The sequence below is a fragment of the Physeter macrocephalus genome, chromosome 2, assembly GCF_002837175.3.
Source record: "Physeter macrocephalus isolate SW-GA chromosome 2, ASM283717v5, whole genome shotgun sequence".
Lineage (NCBI taxonomy): Eukaryota > Metazoa > Chordata > Mammalia > Artiodactyla > Physeteridae > Physeter > Physeter macrocephalus.
This window is the reverse complement of record NC_041215.1, coordinates 59682774-59703117: the sequence shown is the minus strand read 5'-3', so window position 1 is coordinate 59703117 and position 20344 is coordinate 59682774. Positions and strand designations below refer to the sequence as shown.

General features: G+C 40.9%; 2 protein-coding genes across 9 annotated transcripts in view; one reads left to right on the top strand and one right to left on the bottom strand.

Annotated features, from left to right (window-relative positions):
* Positions 1 to 15098, bottom strand: part of ARL6IP6 (ARF like GTPase 6 interacting protein 6) — a 30962-nt gene extending 15864 nt beyond the window's left edge. The window contains 3 exon segments of the mRNA XM_007117646.4: positions 12375 to 12428; positions 13926 to 14442; positions 14445 to 15098. Of these exon segments, the coding sequence (XP_007117708.2) occupies positions 12375 to 12428; positions 13926 to 14442; positions 14445 to 14666 (793 nt within the window). The 5' untranslated portion in view covers positions 14667 to 15098.
* A 46-nt stretch (positions 15099 to 15144) lies between these two features.
* The window catches only part of PRPF40A (pre-mRNA processing factor 40 homolog A), a 55737-nt gene continuing 50537 nt past the window's right edge, over positions 15145 to 20344 (top strand). For 4 of the 8 annotated variants that reach the window (XM_028478041.2, XM_028478038.2, XM_007117651.3 and 1 more), the window contains exons 1-2: positions 15145 to 15600; positions 16867 to 16998. In XM_028478041.2, the coding sequence (XP_028333842.1) occupies positions 15325 to 15600; positions 16867 to 16998 (408 nt within the window). In that variant the 5' untranslated portion in view covers positions 15145 to 15324. Of the gene's footprint in view, positions 15727 to 16866; positions 16999 to 20344 lie in introns of all 8 variants that reach the window. The other 4 variants (XM_028478029.2, XM_028478021.2, XM_007117649.4 and 1 more) reach the window with 1 other exon arrangement.

Below are 20344 nucleotides of genomic sequence, written 5' to 3'. Positions count from 1 at the left end.
AAAAAAAAAAAAAAAAAAAAATGTAACTTTTAGCTTCAGTTTTATAAAATTCAACTGTGGAAAAAATGGCAAAACACTTCACTGTTAAAATGTCTTGACCTTTTTCATTTAACTTTGTGATCATAGCTTGCTGCCTTTTATTACTTAGTACTAAGCGATCCCTTTCCATACCATGCACTATTGACATATGAATCAATTTTAAGTGTCTACTCTTTACAGCTTTCCTATAAACATTACAAACCAATTTTGATTATTTAACCTTGCTCAGTATATGAACAAAAGTTAATGTCCAGTTTATAAATGAGTTGGGATCCTAGATTTTATTTTCAGTCACACTGGAGCTGCATTTTGTAAGGGATATCAAGTCAAAAAGCACTGTACTACAGGAGCTGTGAGAGAAAAAGGTTAAGAAATGGAAGAATGTGGGGAATAAACAGTGACCAGAGGGAACAATTTAATTTGAAGGATTTTAGATACACATTCAAACTGCCTCCCTTAAGACAGTTTATTAAGACACTACTACTGGTAAGTGTGTGTGTCCCAGGCCTCAGTAGTACAGAGGAAGGAAGGTTGAGAAGACTACAGTAGAGAATGGCTTATGAATTACCAGATTTCCTGGCTGCACAAAATGCACAACCAAAGATAGCTTTATTTTAGCAAGAAGCAGGAAAGAAATATGTGCATTGGACTGTCTATAAACCATTTGAAGCTCAGTAACACACTGAGCTGCTAAAAGATAAACTCAGAGGAATGAAGTATTAAAAAACAAAGCCAAACAAAAACTATAGCAAAGTATTTTTGAAAGATGAACCTAATTTTTTTCTCCTGATAGTCCCCCTTCCCTTACCCCCTTTTAAAACGATAATGGACTTTGTGTTCACTGCCCCAGAAGGATGTGGCAAAGAAAGCAGAAACAGCCCAGTACCTCTGTGGTTTTTATGTTGCAAAATAATTAAGGGAACTAGTAGGATAGATAGAAGCAAGAGGAGGGTAGATAAAGACAAAACGTCCTGAATAGATAGCAAGGATAATCAATTGACTGGGGTGTAGAACAAACGTTTGTGTAGAACAGAGAGAGAAAGTGAGGGTTTTATCTACAGGTGAGAAAGATTCCCCCATTTTGAAGAGTGTTATGTGTGTGTGTTTGCACTTGTGTGTGTATATGGGGAGTCGGTAGCGCTGCTGGGGCTTCCTGGTGGAGCCATCAAGCCACACAACACCAGAGAGGAATTGGAGCGGTGTACAGTATCCTGGCAGATGGACCCAGAGCCAAGCTTGCAGATGCCTCTAAGATGGGGCATAGAAACAGCAGATGGTCATGTGCCTGGAAGGTGCTACACCTGAAAGGCCATCCTGACCAGAATGCAAAATGTTTCAGCAGTAACTCATTTGAGCAAATGTCTTGAGGACTAGATTGCACTCCTATCCCAATATCCTTGCACAGACTCCAGAACCTTGCCCAACCTGTGACTGAGCAGACAGAACCTTAGTAAAGACTGACGTGTAACCTTCCTGCCAACCCAGAGACTATATGTTTGGGGACTGCTGTGGAATGATGGAAACTTCTCAGTATCTAAAAAAGTGAGAAAGACACAAAATAACCCAAAATAACAAAATGTGAGGCTCCCTAAAGCCCATCAAGCTTTTTCACATAGGTGCTTTAACAGAACACCTGCCAAATTTAGTACAAAAATATTCTTGAGTTTTCAGAAATGACTACTATTCCATGATCTAACTGCTTGCCTTACTTTGGACATTTTAGTTATTTTATATCCCTGATAAAACTCAGGTCACAAGGACAGGGCTAAAAAAGTACATTGCAGTATTGTTGTCTAGAAGTGCTTTTGCTTCTGAAATTACTCAATTCATGTATGAACAAGCAGAAAAGCCACAGAAGTTGGCAATATGCAACTAAATTTTTAACGAGGCCCTACCTTCAGAATCCTGAAGCTAAAAATTTGATAACTTATGTTTTGTAAACACATTTTACCAAGAGTTAATATAATTTTTAAAAGGTACCTAAAAATGAAGCTAGTCTTCCTTCCCCAACTTACCAACTCCATTCCTGAAAGCAATCATTTAAGAGTTTATTGTTCATCTTTTGTAAATTTATAAGTAATGTAGATAGTCATGTACAAGAATGGGGCCAGTTATATCAAGAAATGTATACTATGTATATATTTTCTCAGTTTATTTTCCACAAATGAGATTCTCAGCAGAAAAATTGTCCTGAACTTTTTCACACAACAATTTTGGAGACCTTTCATATCACTACACATAGCCACAATTCCACTGCATATTTTTTAATTAATTAATTTAATTAATTAATTAATTAATTTTGGCTGTGTTGGGTCTTTGTTGGTGCGTGCAGCTTTTCTCTAGTTGCGGTGAGCGGGGCTGCTCTTCATTGTAGTGCACGGGCTTCTCATTGCGGTAGCTTCTCTTTGTTGTGGAGCACGGGATCTAGGCACGCGGGCTTCAGTAGTTGTGGCACGGGGGCTCAGTAGTTGTGGCTCGTGGGCTCTAGAGTGCAGGCTCAGTAGTTGTGGCGCATGGGCTTCATTGCTCCACGGCATGTGGGACCTTCCCGGACCAGGGCTCAAACCTGTGTCCCCTGCACTGGCAGGTGGATTCTTAACCACTGTGCCACCAGGGAAGTCCCCATTGAATATTTTTATTATTCCAGTTTTTCACTATTAAAAACAATGCTGCAAGTAACGCTCTTGTACTTAACTATAGTTACACAAGGATATCTGTAACAAATTTCTGAAGGAAGAACTGCTGTGTCAAAGGATATAGGTCTTTTAAATAAATACACACATCCTTCTTTCTTCTCTACAGTTCAATTTTCATCAGTTGATGATATGATGAGAATTTATCTCTTCCATCCTCTTGGACTCAATTTTTTCACCTAAAGCAAACATAAGGGTAGGTGGGAGGGACTTCCCTGGTGGCGCAGTGGTTAAGAATCCGCCTGCCAATGCAGGGACACAGGTTCAAGCCCTGGTGCAGGAAGATCCCACATGTTGTGGAGCAACTAAGCCCGTGTGCCACAACTATTGAGCCTGCCCTCTACAGCCCACAAGCCACAACTACTGAAGCCCACGCACCACAATAAAGAGTAGTCCCCGCTCGCTGCAACTAGAGAAAGCCCACATGCAGCAAGGAAGACCCAATGCAGCCAAAAATAAATAAATTTATTTTTTTAAAAAAGGGTATGTGGGAAACTCCTATTCTAATCCCTTTACTGGAGTTGTATATTCACTTATCTAATTGGGGAGATCATTTTTCAAAATATATGATTTTTGTTTCAAAGTGTAGTTACTTTTCTAAAAACATGGTAGCAGCTTTATGTATTTCTATAAAACCTTCTAGCAAAGAAAGATTATGATATGTTCTAAATATTTTAATGTTATTTAGCAGTTTCAGGCTTACAGGGATGAGATGACTTTTAGAAGTTTTATGAAGTCAGAGATGTGGAAGGTGGTCAGCACATGTTACATGTAAGCAGAAAAAAACAGAAAAACAAAACCCTCCCATATTCCCATACTCAGAAAGGTTTCTTATTAAAACAATGTTAAACAATCAATTACACATTCTTCATAAGATGTATTCCTGCCATAAATAAACAACGGGACGAAATGTGACAGCACATTGCTAATTTCAAGGACTATTTTACAGTTTGACATTTGAAATGTTTAAACAAAGTAGTATACTATGAAATACAATGCAGTAATAAAAAAGAATGAGGTAGATCTATATATACTGATACAGAATGAACTTCAAGATACTTTAATAAAGCTACAGCATATGCATTATTCCAACTGTTTTCTTCTACAACACCGAAAAAACCACATATTTTAAATTATCATATATATTCATATTTCTATATACCATATATAGAAAAAAGCCTGAAAATATACACAAGTATATTGTATACTTGTATATTGTGTACAAGTAGATTAGTGGTAACCTTTGCTTTAATTGTCGGAATTTTTTTTGTAGTGAGACTATATTATAACTTACATAACTAACTTATGAAATTAAAAATGAAAATTAGGGCTTCCCTGGTGGCGCAGTGGTTGAGAGTCCAACTGCCGATGCAGGGGACACGGGTTCGTGCCCCGATCCGGGAGGATCCCACATGCCGCGCAGCGGCTGGGCCCATGAGCCACGGCCGCTGGGCCTGCGCGTCCGGAGCCTGTGCTCCGCAAGGGGAGAGGCCACAACAGTGAGAGGCCCACGTACCACCAAAAAAAAAAAAAAAAAAAAAAAAGAAAATTAAATTAAGGTCATTTTATGAGTTGTAAAAGCTATAACCAGCTGGCTACTAATAAAAGTTTTGACATACTCATGCATAAAACTAATCAACATTTAAAAAAATTTTATCTAAGCAAATTTTTGCAACTCTTATCAGAAAGCTAGACAGCCTTGGATCTTCAAACTTATTATTTCCAAGTACAGGAGCAAAGGAAAAGGGTCTTCCTCCCCTACCAGTGCCACCTGAACACACAGTGGGCGTACAGCAGCTACATTGATAAAGGTCTCCACACAACTGCCTGTCCACCTGCCACTCAGCTTGTAGCAATTCCACTCCCCTTCCTACTAAAAAGGGTAAAGAGTAGAAGGGGACATTCTGACTGGGCCTGGTGAAACTTGAAAACTAAGTAACATCTGTAGTTTCCAACCATGTTAAATCATCATATTCACATGGGAAACTTTAAAGAAAACTTTATTACGGACAATTTCAAACACACAAAAGTAGAAAGAAGAATACAATGAAACCCCATATACCCATCACTCACCTTGCAACAATTAACTCATGGCAAATCTTGTTAAACCTGTATTTTCCCCTGAAGCTTGTAATCTTCAGTATACTAGGAAAAATAGTTATCACTATCATCTTGTTCCAACATACATTTTCCCTTATTTTTTTAAATAAATAAATAAATTTATTTTAAAAAAGACAATTGTATCATAAGTAGTCATTTATTAAATGTCAAATCAGTCATGCAGAATAGACATCAAGTACTATTCAAAAAAGGGCAAGAAAACTGGGGTTTCAACTCATCAGGAAATTCTTCACAACTAAGCATGGTTTAAGAAAAAGTATAGACTCTGCATCAGACTCTGGGGCCAGAATTCCAACTTTGACATTTATTCCCTCCATGAATTTGGGTAAGTACTTTAACTTATCCCAGCTTCCTTTTGCCTACCTGTAGAATGGGAATAATGATACCCACTTTGAAAGGTAAGTAGAAAGGATTAAATGAGGTTATGTATGTAAAGTATCTGGGAGAATACCTAGTTCATGGCAGATGTTCAACAGAGTAGCTGTTATTGGTATAAAGGAAGAATAACTTCAGCTGGCCTTTGAAGGATGGCAGGGGTGGGGGAGGGAAGGTAGGCACAGCGTGACCAAGGCCTGGAGGCGGAAATATCTATGTTGGGTTTTGCAGTAAATAGTTCAGTGAGTCTGGCAAAGAGGGTGAGAGTGGGAGGCATGATCAGCAAAGTGGGCACATTTAAGAGGGTGCAGCCTTGAATGTATGGCTAAGGAGGCTAGCATTATTCTTTTTTTAAAGAATCAATCAATTAATTTATTAATTAATTTGGCTGTGTTGGGTCTTCGTTGCTGCACGCAGCCTTTCTCTAGCTGTGGCGACCAGGGGCTACTCTTCATTGCGGTGCGCGGGCTTCTCTTGTTGCAGAGCATGGGCTCTAGGCGTGCGGGCTTCAGTAGTTGCAGCGCGCATGGGCTCAGTAGTTGTGGCTTGCGGGCTCTAGAGCACAGGCTCAGTAGTTGTGGCGCACAGGCTTAGTTGCTCCGCAGCATGTGGGATCTTCCTGGACCAGGGCTTGAACCCCTGTCCCTTGCATTGGCAGGCAGATTCTTAACCACTGCGCCACCAGGGAAGTCCCCTAGCATTTATTCTTGTTGGCTAAGAAGACAATGAACGTGGAGCAGTCCTAGATACAACCTAGGTTAGAACCAAGTGCAGACAAGCCCAGCAAGAGCTACAGTCCTCACTGCTCTAAAGAGCTGTGTTCTGCACCAGGTGCTTCTCACACTGCTCTATGCCTCAGCTGAGGTGAACTGATGTGGCCTCGGACTGGAGAGCAGCCTGTCCAGTAAGCTGACTTATGCTTAAAAAACTTGTTAGCAAAACTGAGCTGTGCTAATCCAGATTCTTCTTTTCAGAACAAGAACAAGACAGTAGCTGCTAGAGCTGAGCAGAAAGGTCTTGAGGCAGACCTGGGGCTGCGGTGTCTGCTTGGGACCATAGGTACCCTGAGGCTAGGAGGATGCCGGGTGATAGAGAGCGAGGAACCTGACATGGATGGATGGTTGGTCAAAACACACAAAGGACCTGCCAAAGGTAGATCCTAGCAAGAGCAGTCCTTGCACCCCTGGCCTCTGCAGCGTCCTTCAGCGTCGTGCCCATCCCGGGGACCTTCTCTTGGCCACTGGCCGCCCGCGGCAAGCCTCGTCGGGGCATGCTGTGTAGAGATGTGTCCTCCGACGTGCAGCGCAAGGCGCTGGAGAAGGTGTTCCAGAAGCAGAAGTACATCAACAAGCCCGACCGCAAGAAGCTGGCGGCCAAGCTGGGCTTGAAAGACTCACAGGTGAGGGCAGTCTCCCCAAAGGCCCTCCCCCCACGCATCGTACAAATGGGAAGTTTCTCTGAAACCGCTTAGGTCCCACTGTACAGACGGGGTAAGGTCTAGAGAGGGAGTAAGTGCACGAGCCAGCTTCGTGGAGGCTTCTCGCGATCTATTTTCCCTTAGTTTTAATCATTTAATGAACAATTTACAAAAGAATAAAAAGCCTGAAAAAAACTGTTAGAAATTTTAATAAGATATAGTAAACCCAAATTTTTATTCTGAGTTTCCCTGATTTAAAAACAAACAAATAAACACACTGTAAATGGGCATTTCCTCTAAGTGCAAATAACTGCTTACTAACTTCATGCATGTATCTGGAACATAACCATCCTGTAAATACTGATTTTAGACTTCAGATACATCTCTAATTGGTTATAGCTTATTATTAGTTTTGCTTTTTCTTTATGCACTTGCATCATCAAAATACACTGCTTGAAGGAATTTTTAAAATCTTTCATGGCTTATAAGACATGGAAGACAACCATCTTTGCTCCATAATTTGTAAAACATTTTCACTTTTAGATTTATAAACAATTTGAATACTCAATCCAATGATTTTTTTCCATTCCTTTCCAGTCACCTGCCATTAGCATTTCTCCACTTACAAACAGTATCAAATAAATTAGTGTGCACAGATTCATAAAAGATGACTGTTATACATTCTTTTAGCAAAAGGGGATGGTTCGTGTTTTTGCCTGAAGTCCTTTCTGTTGAATGACTAACTGGATGAGAATACTATAGTTTTCTGAAAAGAATCAGATAGTAAAATATCTTCAGCTTTGCTTGCCATCTGGTTTCTTTCACAACTACTCAACTCTGCTGTTGTAGCATGAAAGCAGCCATAGTCAATATATAAAACAAGAGGCAAGGCTATGCTACGATAAAACTTAATGTACAAAAACAGGTAGCAGATCAGATTTGGCCCAGGGGCCGCAGTTTGCTGACCTCTGCTCTGGAGGATTCCATCATGTTATTCTTTTTAGCATAGTTGAGAATAATAGATGAGTAATATTAAATGATTCCTAAAATAATGAAATAGCAAAATGTTTCCAGATATAGGAAAATAAGGTCATTAAAATCTTATAATGTATCTTAGGTTTATAAAAGGGGCCAATACACCAATATGGTAATTTCAAGATCAAATATGCTTTATTCTACAGAAAAAAATATAACTCAATTTTCTCTTTATTCTCTGGAAGGTCCCCTAAGAAAGAGTAAATGATATGAAATAACAATTCTTACAAACAGAACTGCTCAAGAAAATTTAAAAATGAAAACTGGGTCCAATGGACCCTGATGGCATACTGAGCATGCAGCCAATTAAGTGACTTTAACTTTGATTCAGGAGATAAGGATAGGGTCTGAAATTTTATAAATGCAAAAAAAGAAAATCTTCAGTGTTTTTTTTGTTTGTTGTTGTTGATACGCCTGGGGGATGGGAACTACTAGACCAGTGGTTCTTGTAAACTAGCAGCATCAGCATAACCTAGAAACTTATTAGGAATGCAAATTTCTGGGCTCTACCCCATACCTACTGAATCAGAAACTCTGGACCTGGTGAAGCCCAGTAAAATGAGTTTTAACAAGTTTTCCAGGTGATTCTGATGCTAGCTAAAGTCTGGCTTTGTTAGCCTCAGAAACATCCCTCCTGATTACCAAAGTTGGGCCAGGCAGTATCACACTAACAATAACAAACCAATTTCTTGAGATTTAGAGGTCCTAATGTCTGGTTCACATTACTGCTTTTACGTGTTAAGAGGAGATATGCAATGATTTCATGACTAATAACTTAGCTGCACACTGACAATTCTTGCTAATAACCTATACTGCTTCTGCCTTGCTACCATGCCTAAACTATCTCATGGTTTAGAAGGGAATATTTTATACTGATGGATGCAGGATACTTGGGAATACCAGGTGAAACACCACGTTTTTGGCATACCATAAAAGTTCAGCAGTGTTGTTAATTGTTTTTTGTGTGTGTGTGTGTGTGGTACGTGGGCCTCTCACTGTTGTGGCCTCTCCCGTTGCGGAGCACAGGCTCTGGACGCGCAGGCCCAGCGGCCATGGCTCACGGGCCCAGCCGCTCCGCGGCACGTGGGATCCTCCCGAACCGGGGCACGAACCCGTGTCCCCTGCATCGGCAGGCGGATTCTCAACCACTGCGCCACCAGGGAAGCCCAGTGTTGTTAATTGTTGAACGTGTTACTCACACTTCCATTAACTTGTGCTTTCTTTTTAAACAAAGTTTTTCTCATTGGGAGTTACAATCATTCATTATAAACAACAGAGATTAAAAAAAAAAAACCAACTAACTAACTATAATTCCAAAACCCATTTTGGTTGTATCCTTCTAGTCTTTTGGGGCTTTTGTTTTTCTCTTCTTTTTTGCCTTGGTTCTTTTACTGATATGAGTAAACAATATACACAATTTTACAAAGACTGCGCTGCAGAATAGGATAACATATTTGTAAAATTTTACATTAAATATTAGAGTTACTCCACCCAGCTGCAGATAGCACTGTATCATTTCCTTAATAGACTGTGGGCTCAAATTACAAGGTTCATACATTCCCTAAAAAGCTCAAGTTCATGGTTTCAATCATCTTTCACTGCAAGGAAGAAACTGAGTGAGTTGCTCCCAACTTGTGCCTTTCTTATAAGAGAACGGGTCATTTCGCAACACACCCCTTCTCTTGGAAATTTTTACCATATTTCTAATGTTCTGCATCATGAAATTATGATGGTAAAGTCTCACTTATCACTCTGCAGAAGAAAAGTAATAAATCATCAACTCTTTAAATGAGTGGGCTTCATCTTGGATTGAACTCAGTATATGTCAGTCATCTCTTCTCTGTAAATGTGTAGAAGCCTGGAAACATCTCAGGTATAATACAGGCAGTAAATGGGCAGCTAAAAAATGAGAATAGCCCTTGACACTGCAAGATGCTAGGAATCTGCTCCTAGCCACAAAAGGGACTTAAAGGTAACTATTAACCAGTAGGTGTCAAGAAATGACAGGCACCAAAGATCAAGTTTAAAAGCTTTTTAGACATTGAAGAAACTCCGTCAAATCTGATTATAATTTCTGTATGACTCTATTTACAATGTTTATAAAAGTACTAGGGCTACACTTAACTTGAGAACAATATTCTTAGATTAAGTACTTTCTGCTAAAGGCAATTCCTTCTATTTTTCTTATGTACTTATTTCAAGTTTGCCTCAAATAAAAGGTCATTTTATCATACTTTATATTGACTGGGAAAAAACCCAAAAATTGGAAATAGGACTGTGTGAAATGTGATAAAATTTGGGAAAATGTGACAGATACAAAAGCCAATGTGCAAAAAAGAAACAACTCAGTGTCGTATATGATTAGTGCAATCCATTTGGCCGGAAAATAACTTCAAGGAGGAATGAGTGGAATGTGATTTTAACTAAATAATCAGAAGTTTTATTTTATTAATCTCCCTGAAAAACAGGCTTACAGTAGTGGATGGTTTGCAGGATAATTATAAAAGGAAAGCCCTAAGAACTCTGCAGTGTGACTCTAATGCCACCCACGGAAGATTTGGGGAGATGAGTTCCAAAATCAGCTGATAGTATTAATCACACCTCCCTGCTGGACTACCTCACTAGTGAAGATGAACACTGTGACAGCCTAATCCTGTTAGCCATTAGGATCAATTAACTCCCCAAAGGCACTGATACAATGCTCTTCACGAACCCTTTTTTAAAAACTATAGACAGGTCTTCCCATGAATATTTCTTTCAGAGAAACAAGGAGGACAAGAGAATAGCAGTGTCTCAGCTCCTTAAGTTTCTTAACAGGCATTTAGGCTTATATATTGTTTCCTGTTAGCCTGTTAGTCCTTAGTCAACTCTCAAGAACTTTTAACTACTTTTGAATATATTTTTAAAAACTGTGATTCTGGCCCTGCAAAAGTATTTCTCAAACTGTGGTTTATCAGAACTTGTAAAAAAAAAAATGAGGATTCTTAGGTCCTACCCCTGGGCTGAAACAAAGTCTAGAGATGATTTTTAAAAGAAAGTCTGGTGATTCTTACACATACCAAAATGAGAATCACCGCTATAATCTGCTCTTACTGAGCTATGCCAACCTTGGACTAGGATTAAACTGCAATAAAAAATATTTGTAGTGTGCAAAATTTTTATCAGTCTGTCTAGAAAGAAAACTATTTCATGGAGAGTAGTTACTGGGCTCACATTATTTGTTTCTAAAAACCAACCCACTTTCAAACGAGAATTGAGGCAGTATGCATTAAAATTTAAACATTAGTCACTGAAATATAAAGATAACATGTATAGACAGTACTAATTATGATCAAAAAAAGGTAATACACAATCAACATTACATTTAGCTGTGAGGTTCCTAGTAAACAAGACAAGATAAATACAATGAAATACAACAGTAAAAAAAAATCAGTATCATCTGATAAAAGGCTGCATTCTGATTTTTCTGAAAGGATGACTTCAACAACAATGTTTATTATAGATTCTGGATTCATGTGAAAACTTTTACATCAATTGTAAAAATGTAAGGATACAATTTTATAGGCATTTCCTCAGCTGTAAGTTGGTATTCTTGCTAACTATTAAATAGCAAGTTAGAATTCATGTCTAGTTCTTAAGATTCAGTTTCTACTGCAGCAAGAGTTGAGAGATCAATAAATGCTATGAAAAGCCTTAAAATCTTGGTTGTTTTTTAGAGATGAAACAGTTTAACAACACACACTGACAAAATGGGTAACTAAAAAGTACATGTCTTCTCATGCAAGAAGTTGAGACAAGCATAGACAAGTTTTCATGGGACATCTAGAAAACTAAGTTGTTTGTAATTTGAAGATAAAGGTTCCCCTTCTGCAAAATCAGGTGAACTATACCTTGTATCACCATGAGGACCTTGGCCTTGAGGAGGCAGTTTAAATAGGTTAGCTAAGATTGGAGTAGGGAGTAACATGCGGCCTAGGATCTCAACCATCCCCCCCCAATTCAGAGTGGTCAGCCAAAGAAATTACAGCAAACAGGAGCAAAATATGCCAGACAGGTCAAGTTCTGAAGTCTTCATAATCATTTTGGTGCAGAGAGAAATAAAAATAAATAACAACTGAATTTTTCACTACAAACCTGTAAACTGCAGCATTCTACAGACATACTATAGAAACTCAGGTTGACTCTTTCCTAGTCATGATTAACCCATGTAAGTATGCCCAATGCTTTTCATATTTTTTGAAAAACCAAGTTGCTTATAAGGGGATCTTATAAGGGGAACTTAAACTTCTCATGAGGTCTGCTTAAGATGTTATCTTTGTTTGTTATCTTTGTTAAGTTTGTGAGGTAAGGTTTTTTTGTTTGTTTTTAATTCCTGGGAAGAAGTGTAGAGAGACTTTTCCAAAAGGTAACTAAGAAACGTTAAGTATTCTCTGAGTCTTTGTTACATATAGTTGTATTCAAAATGTATTCCTAGTATGTCTGGTATACATACATATACACACGGAGATACCCCCACACACATGTAAAAAGAAAATCTAACAAAAGTTACCACACACAAATGCAAATGAAAAAGAGTAAAACAAAATTGCACAGGGAATATATTAAGTATTTAACCAAAATTCTGTACAGTTTAAGCATAATCTAGAAAAACAAAAGTGAGCTCAAAAATCAAATCGTGACAATAAAGTCCATACCTAACAGTCCAGTGTGTACATCATCTTCGTTCTTCAAATTTTCAGCATGTAACTCTGTAAGTACAAAAAAGGGCTTGGGTAAAAAAGACGATTTTATAATTTGAAGAGTAGCTCAAAGGCCAGAAAGACATTGGGGAGTTGTGGAAAGCACTATGGAGCCCGAAACAACTGGGTTCAAATTCTGATTCCATTTACTAGCTAAGCAACCTTCAGTAAGCAAATAAGATGTCTTTATGAGTCAACTGCCATGTATATAAAATGGGAATTTTTATTCCCTAGACATTTTATGTAATGCGAATTACTGGGTTTTGAGTTCAGCTCCTTTCTCCACCCTCCAAAATAAGCACAGCTCAATGTGCTCTGCAATGTACTTCAACTTACCAGGTTTTGTGACTTTATGAACAAAAGCAATCTCTCAGAGAAAAAAAGAATTAAACTACCTACAAAACTCTGAGTTGCTTTGAAAAAATGGGGGAAGTGATAGAGGAATGAAACATTGGCACCCAAATATTTAACATTGACAATTTACACCCAATATCATTGTATGAAGAAGTAAAACTCTTACATTAACTTGCCAATCTGTCTTGTGCATGAAAATCAAGCATGGTAAAGTGTCTACAGCCCACTAGGGGCTTGGAAGCAATGAGGAAAAATAAAAACTGGAATTAAACAGATTTAATTCTACTTAGTGAAATAAAATACTCGAGTGGCAATGTGTTGGGTGCTTTTCATACAACAAACTAAGGTATTTTTTCTTGTTTTAATTTTTCTTTTTTCAATAACTTAACCAAAGTCACACACCACTGAGAACTGAAATTTAAACTGAGGTCTGACTCCTTCCACTGCAACATAAAATATCCAACCACATAATACATCTGTATAAGCTTTGGAAAACCTTTCAAGGCACATTTCTTTCTATTCCAACCTGGCCAATATTTCAACTTAAGACACGGAAAATAACACCATTAATCAGAGAAAGAACCTACTATCTTGCTCCTGCAACAGAACTTCACCACTACACTGGGTTGCAAACCTAAATCAAAACCCAAGAGTGTCTATTTTACCTATGCAAGTAGAAATTTGGGTTGTGGAATGGAAATCCTTGTCCTTCAGCAATTCAACGTGTACAGAGGAATCGGTGGATTGTAAGTCTTTAACCATTTGTGGATTAAACTCTCTGAACGTGTATAGCCTAATAATTACACTTTGCACCGTCTTCCTTTAATGACGGTTGTTTTGCATTTTGCTTGATTCTGCCAATATTTTACCGCAAGTGTTCACCGACTTTAAGATTTTTTCTTCAAGATTACCCACTTATCAAGACCCTTTCTTAAAATGGGTCTCCTGATCACGGACCAAGGTCCTCTACCTTTAAGAAAAAAGAAGACAAGGGAGAAGATCAAAGAAAGGTGCGGACGAGGACTCTGGATGAAAGCGGCTACCAGCTTGCCGGCCTTTGATGGAGCGAGGGCGACGAAGGGGAGAGCCACGTCCAGGCTCAACTAAAGTAAACTCTGGACACACTTTAAAGGCCCGGGCTTCATTCCGTACCTTTTACGATCAGGTAGGTGATGGCGAGAAGGAAGGCGAGGAGGATGGCAAACAGCAGCGAACAGAGAACTGAGAGGACCTGGACCGGCCAGCGCCGGGCTTGGGCTCTGCCGCCCGCATCCTCCGAGAAAATGCCATTGCGTTTATCGGGCAGGGCGGGAGACCCGTCCCCATCTGGCCGGAGTAGCGAGTCCCTTCTAGGTTCCGATGACGCCCCGGCCGAGAACTCCGCCCGCAGGTCACGGGCCACTCGGTTGCATCCCTCCTCCTCGTCGACTTCACCCTCACCCCAGCTGTCTCCCTGAGTGAAAGCGGAAAACGCCGGTTGAGCAAACGGGACAGCAGTGCCTAGACGGCGGCGAGAAGGGGCTGAGCGCCTCCCGCTCTCCACGAACGACATGGCGGGAAAGACAGTCAGGTCCGCAGAGGTCAAGCGTCGCCCACCTGCCCCGCCCCGCGGTCGCAGCAGCCAATCAGCGGCCAGGCCCTCCACGGCCTCCACCACCTGGGCCCGGCGCGCAGGGGTGCACAAGGGTGCGTGGCTGGGCGAGGAAAGTGCCGTGGGGCCCGACAAAAGGCTGGGCGCCCCCGGACCAGAGCATGACCCTCAAGTAGTACGAAGGGAGGCGCGCAGTGAAGTGCGCGGGGAGAGACAAGCCGAGGCCCAAGGCAGCAGAGTGTCCTCTCCCTGCAGTGCTTAGTCCGGGCCAGCGATCTCCGCCACCGCCGCGTCACCTCCATGCAAGCTCGCGCCCCAGCAGCCCCAAAGCCACACCTCCCCGACGCTCGGTCCTAGCGCCCGCCCATGCCTCTCTAATACACATTCCCGAACCTATTTGCTTTCTCCCTTCTTCCCCTCTAGGCCTGCACTCGCCCGACTTCCCTCATTAACGGCAGCTCAGCTCGCCGCGCCCCCACCTCCCTTAACTGCCCTTTCCTCCTTCCCTGTCGCATTGTTCTCCCCGCCCCTACCACAACTTCCCTCCACACCGCTCGGCACGCCTCTTCCCCCCACCCCAGCGCGCGCTCGCCAGCTGGTGCGTACTGAGCTCGAACCCGCTCCTCACGACCCCTCCTCTCGCCTTCCCCGCCCCCTCCCTCCACCTCGAGCCCCGCACGCGCGCATCCAGCCCCGGCCACCGCTAACGCTAGAAGCTACTTACTCCACCCCCACCCCACCCTACCCCACCCCCGGCGGCCTCAGGTTTGTGGGGCGTACGTGACTCGGGCGGGGGGTGAAGGTGGCAGGCCCCCACTGCCCCACCCCCTACGGGGTGAGGCTGTCTAAGCTCGGGAAGCTGGGACACAGTTGTCTTCCCTTCCCCGGGGGAAGTTGGTGGAGTTTTCCCGGCAGAGGAGTCGGCGCAGAAACTTCCTCCGTCCCCCTATTCCCCCCTCCATGCAGGCGACGCCGAGTGAGGCTGAGGCTGGGGGCGAATCGCCGAAGAGCTGCGTGTCGGCAGCGCAGTCTGATTGGACAGCGGGGAAGCCTGTCAGCTTATTGGCCCCGCTGATCCCGCCCCGTAGCTCAGGGCAGCCTTTAACCTTTAGCCCCAGTGGGCGCCAGCCACTCAGATCGCTTCTTGTTGGTATGTGTAGCGGCAGTGGCCGCCGGCGGAGCAGTCTGAGTCCGACGATGAGGCCGGGGACGGGAGCCGAGCGTGGAGGCCTCATGGTGAGTGAAATGGAGAGCCATCCTCCCTCGCGGGGTCCCGGGGACGGGGAGCGGAGATTGTCCGGCTCAAGCCTCTGCTCCAGCTCTTGGGTCTCTGCTGACGGCTTCCTGAGGAGACGGCCCTCGGTAAGGGATCGGTGGGGCAGGGGGAAAGCGGCACAATGAAAAACGGAGTCAGAGACAGGAAGCTTTCTCCAGAAGGAGGAGAAGATGAGAGTGGACGAAGGAAGAGCTCGAGATGGTGGGATATGTTCCGAGGGAGAGAAATGGGAGGGCGGGGATGCACAAAGGAAAGGAAGTGGGACCGGGGAAGTTCCCAGTGGGTTTGGCCTAGGCAGATGCGCGGTGGAGGTGCTGGGCCCTAGGCGGGGTGAGCGTTTTGGAGAGGTAGGCCCGATTAAGCAGGCGGGGGGAAGGCGGAGACTTGATTCAGTAGACTTTAACAGAGGCTGCCAGAATTTCTTCACTAGTAGTAGCGTTGTCTGCAGCGGGGGGACAGCTGGGAGAATTGGCAGGAGATAATTTCCTGCTTTTAAGATCTGTAACAATGGGCACACAGGTAGAGAAAGTAGTTGGCTTATAAAACCGCGTTAAGATGGATGAATTAGTTGTTTGCATTTAGTGTCCGTGAGTGACAGACCTCATTCTTTGGGTTTTTTGTTTTGTTTTGTTTTTTTGCAGGAGTAATTTTAGCTGTGTTAGAGATTCTCTTAGGAAATAACATGTTTGCTTGTTAGGAGGGAAGTGTCCCCGGGTGTCCAATACTGTTTGTTTTGTGTAAGAACAGCCCTAATCTGAGTTAATTGGGTAAATTCAGCGTTTTAAAGCTTAAAATCATCTTAGAAATGAATTTAAGAATAAACGAAGTTATAAAAAGTAAATGACTATCTGATATCTGTGTGAATTAGGACAAAGTTGTGGTTTTCACCATAACAGTTAAGTTGGCCTTCACATGCATTTCCTCCCAGTTTAGCAAGCCAGTTGGTAACTGATTAAATCAGCATGCTTAAAAAAAAAAACAACTACGAATTAGGTGTCCAGTGATGATTTTAATTTTTTCCATTTTGTTCTGAAATTTGGTCAGGTGCAAGCTCATAAATACTGGTGTTGTACATTTTATTTAAGACAAGAAAGTATAAACTAACTCAGTAATTAAATCACACGTTAGCCAGATATTATGTCATGCATATAACTGATTTGTAGAAATCAGATTTTTGAGAAGCTTTATTGGTACTTGCTAATTTTTAAATTGTCTCTCTTTTTCAGATGGGGCACCCTGGCATGCATTATGCCCCAATGGGAATGCATCCTATGGGTCAGAGAGCGAATATGCCTCCTGTACCTCATGGAATGATGCCTCAAATGATGCCCCCAATGGGAGGACCACCAATGGGACAAGTAAGAATGTTTTGTTTTGTATTTCTTTGTTTACTTTTGCCCGTGGTATTGTTGTGTCAAAGAATTTCAAAATCTGGGTCATTACTTACAGCTGTTTAAGTTTTAGTTTATGCCAGAATAATGTTTTTAAGTGAAATGTTGTATAATCATGACAGTAACCAAATTTTGACTGTAATGAAAAATCTGTATGAGATTTACTTTCTACAGCAACAAAATTGAGTTGTTTTTGTTTTGTTTTTTTTAAATTTAAAAGTAGCAAACTACACGTAGGCTTTTTAGTTTAATGATTTTCCCCCCAAGTATGTCAATTGAAGTAAATATGCTATGTCAATATAATTTTTGTTGGTGGACCTTGTACATGCATAGAATCTGAAAACAGAAGTTGTTTAGGCCTTTGGCTTAGGATTAATTTTATTCCTGAAAAAGCTTCCTGGGTGTGTGTGTGTGTGTGTGTGTGTGTGTGTGTGTGTGTGTGTGTGTGTGTGGAGGTGGGAAGGTTCTACTCGGATTTGGTTCTTCATAGGACAGTGCCAAATAGGTAGTTTATTTTCCACTTACACTATTTTGTTTTTTTTGTTTTTTTAAATGATCATTGCTTCTGCACTTCTGTCCTGGGTGTGTGTGTGTGTGTGTGTGTGTGTGTGTGTGTGTGTGTGTGTGTGTGTGGAGGTGGGAAGGTTCTACTCGGATTTGGTTCTTCATAGGACAGTGCCAAATAGGTAGTTTATTTTCCACTTACACTATTTTGTTTTTTTTGTTTTTTTAAATGATCATTGCTTCTGCACTTCTGCTTTTGAGCTGTCCCTTCCATCTCCAGCATAAATTGTAAACATTTTGTGGGAGTGATTTGGACCAAAAGGTTTTAATGCTGACTCAACAAGTTCAATAGAACTTAATTCCTAGAAAAGCATCCAAGAAAGGTAACAGCCTCAGTTAACCGTAAATACTTTTATGCCCCGTTAGGTTCTATAATACACATATCCTTTGGTGGCTGGGTTCTTTCCATTTAGTGTTTCAATAAATCATCGAGTATTTAGGCTAACAAAATATTTTGGAAAGCCAGTCAATTAGGTATGATCTTTCTGCCAGTTGGGGGCATCATTTGCTTTGATAATCATTTAAGCCTTGATGGTTTGAATTATTGGTGAAATTGTAGTGGAGAAAGGAGCTAGCTCTGTGTGTGTGTTTGTTTTTTTTCCCTTAAGAATAGAAGAGCTTAATGTCAAGTGGTTTTCTTCTTTTTTATTTAAGGTATTTAAGAGTATAGCCCTTAATTTTGTATAAAAAGCTTTATTCAAAGGCACCAGGCCCAAAAGATTCTGCCTGTAGGAGTTCTTTAAATAAAAGAACTATTTATTCTGTTACACTAGGATAACACAAGTTTTAAAACTCCCTAGGTGATGGAGAAACAACTCTGATTCCTCTTCTGTTTCTTTCCATCTCTAAGCAGCAAGGAGCTCTTCTTGTTTTCTCAGTAGAGCTGCTCTAACTAGATAATGAGCTTTAAAAAATATTTATTCTTTAAATGCTCTGGTTCTTATTTAAAATTAGTTTCTTTCCACAGAAAGATAAAATAAAACAATTTGCTACTGCCAGATGCTTCTCTCTTTTCTGGGGCCTTCTGTTTCCATTGGGCCAATCAAGGTAAGTTTTGCAAGGGATTGACCTGCTTACCCTTGCTGTATTGGTGCTGTTGCACTACCAAAACCAAGATACCAGCTAGTCATTTTGAGTAAAATGCAGATTTTATTTTTTAAGTACTCATGTATCTCATTGACATAAGCTGGTCACAGTTTGCGTTATGGCCCTTTCTCTTTAGCTCTGTAGTGACCATCTTCCTAGTAAGGTTATTTGCTACTTGGTACACATCCATTCAAATACTCTGAATTTTACCTTGTGGTTTTCTTCTGCTTCTTTCCTAGACCAGTATATGCCATGTGCCTTTAAGCGTACCTGACTATTTAGATGTTTAGACGTCTCTCTCTGTTGGCTCCTGTTAGGATAACAATTGATTGACTTAAGAACCCACCTCTGAGGAACTCAAGAGAATCCCCATTTTTTTTTCCCTTAGATTATTCCTTTTTTTTCCTCTTGATATCTAACAAATATGGGGCCCAAGTCTTGGTAAAACAAATTCTTGTTTTAGCTTTGATAACAGAGTGGGAGGGCATGGATAATATAAACAGTCATGTATTCAGAAATCTAATTTAAAGCCCTATAAACAACTACCTTAAAATAAAAGTTGATAATTCGCAAACTTGATCCTTTTTTCTGTATCATGTCTTCTGTCTACCCGCCCTCAGAAGTATAAGTGAGCAGTAAGTGGTCAGAAGATAATGAGAAGAAGCAGGGTGCCTATATAGCTCACTGCAGTAACACAAAGTTGGTAGGGTTCTGTCATCCAATTTTAAAAAGTTAATTCACAAATTCTTTAGACTTTGCAACTAAAGGTTATGGAACCTTCATGTATATTGCCTAGTTCACATTAAGATCTCATTCTGGGACCAGCTGAGGACTAAAATTGGTAGCAGTCTTACTTGCTAAATGATTGTGGTCTTTGAGATGTTACTGAATATGACATGAAATTTTAAAACTTGTTTGTAAAATAATATGCAGACTGGACACAACAGTCTACAGAAGCCAGAGTTTGTACTTTTTGAAATGCAGCAAATGATTTAGATTAGAGGAGTAGCACGTGTTGTTTTAGTTCAGGAGATAACCTAGAATGCCTTTTTAGAATTTAGGATGGATCTATTAGTAGTAATAGATATTTGGAAATTATCAAATAGGTCTTAATAATACTCTTTCAAGTTTATCCTGTAGGTTAAACTTGCCTTTCTTATTGTACATTAACTTCAGATGGCAAAGTTGTGCTTCTACTTTTACAGAGTTATAGGATCTTATAGTTGGAAGGGACCTTACAAGTTTATAAATCTTAAAGATAAAATAGTTTTGCTTGGTGGCAGTAGAGATTTGTATTAAGATATAATTATGTATGAAGCTGTCTTCTTTCTCTATGTGTATTGTAAATAATGTTTTGTTTTAAAATATTTTCACGTCTTATTCTTTTGTTGTCTTTTCTACAACATAAACCATCCTTATCACAGGCGATTTGGCCTTCACTTAAGCCCAAGAGAGTCTTCCTGCCAGGCTTTTTTTTTTTCTTTCTTTAATTCTTAATTTTCCTCTTCTTTTAATGAGAAAAGTAGAGTAAAAGAATTAAGGTCCGGGGCTTCCCTGGTGGCGCAGTGGTTGCGCGTCCGCCTGCCGATGCAGGGGAACCGGGTTCGCGCCCCGGTCCGGGAGGATCCCATATGCCGTGGAGCGGCTGGGCCCGTGAGCCATG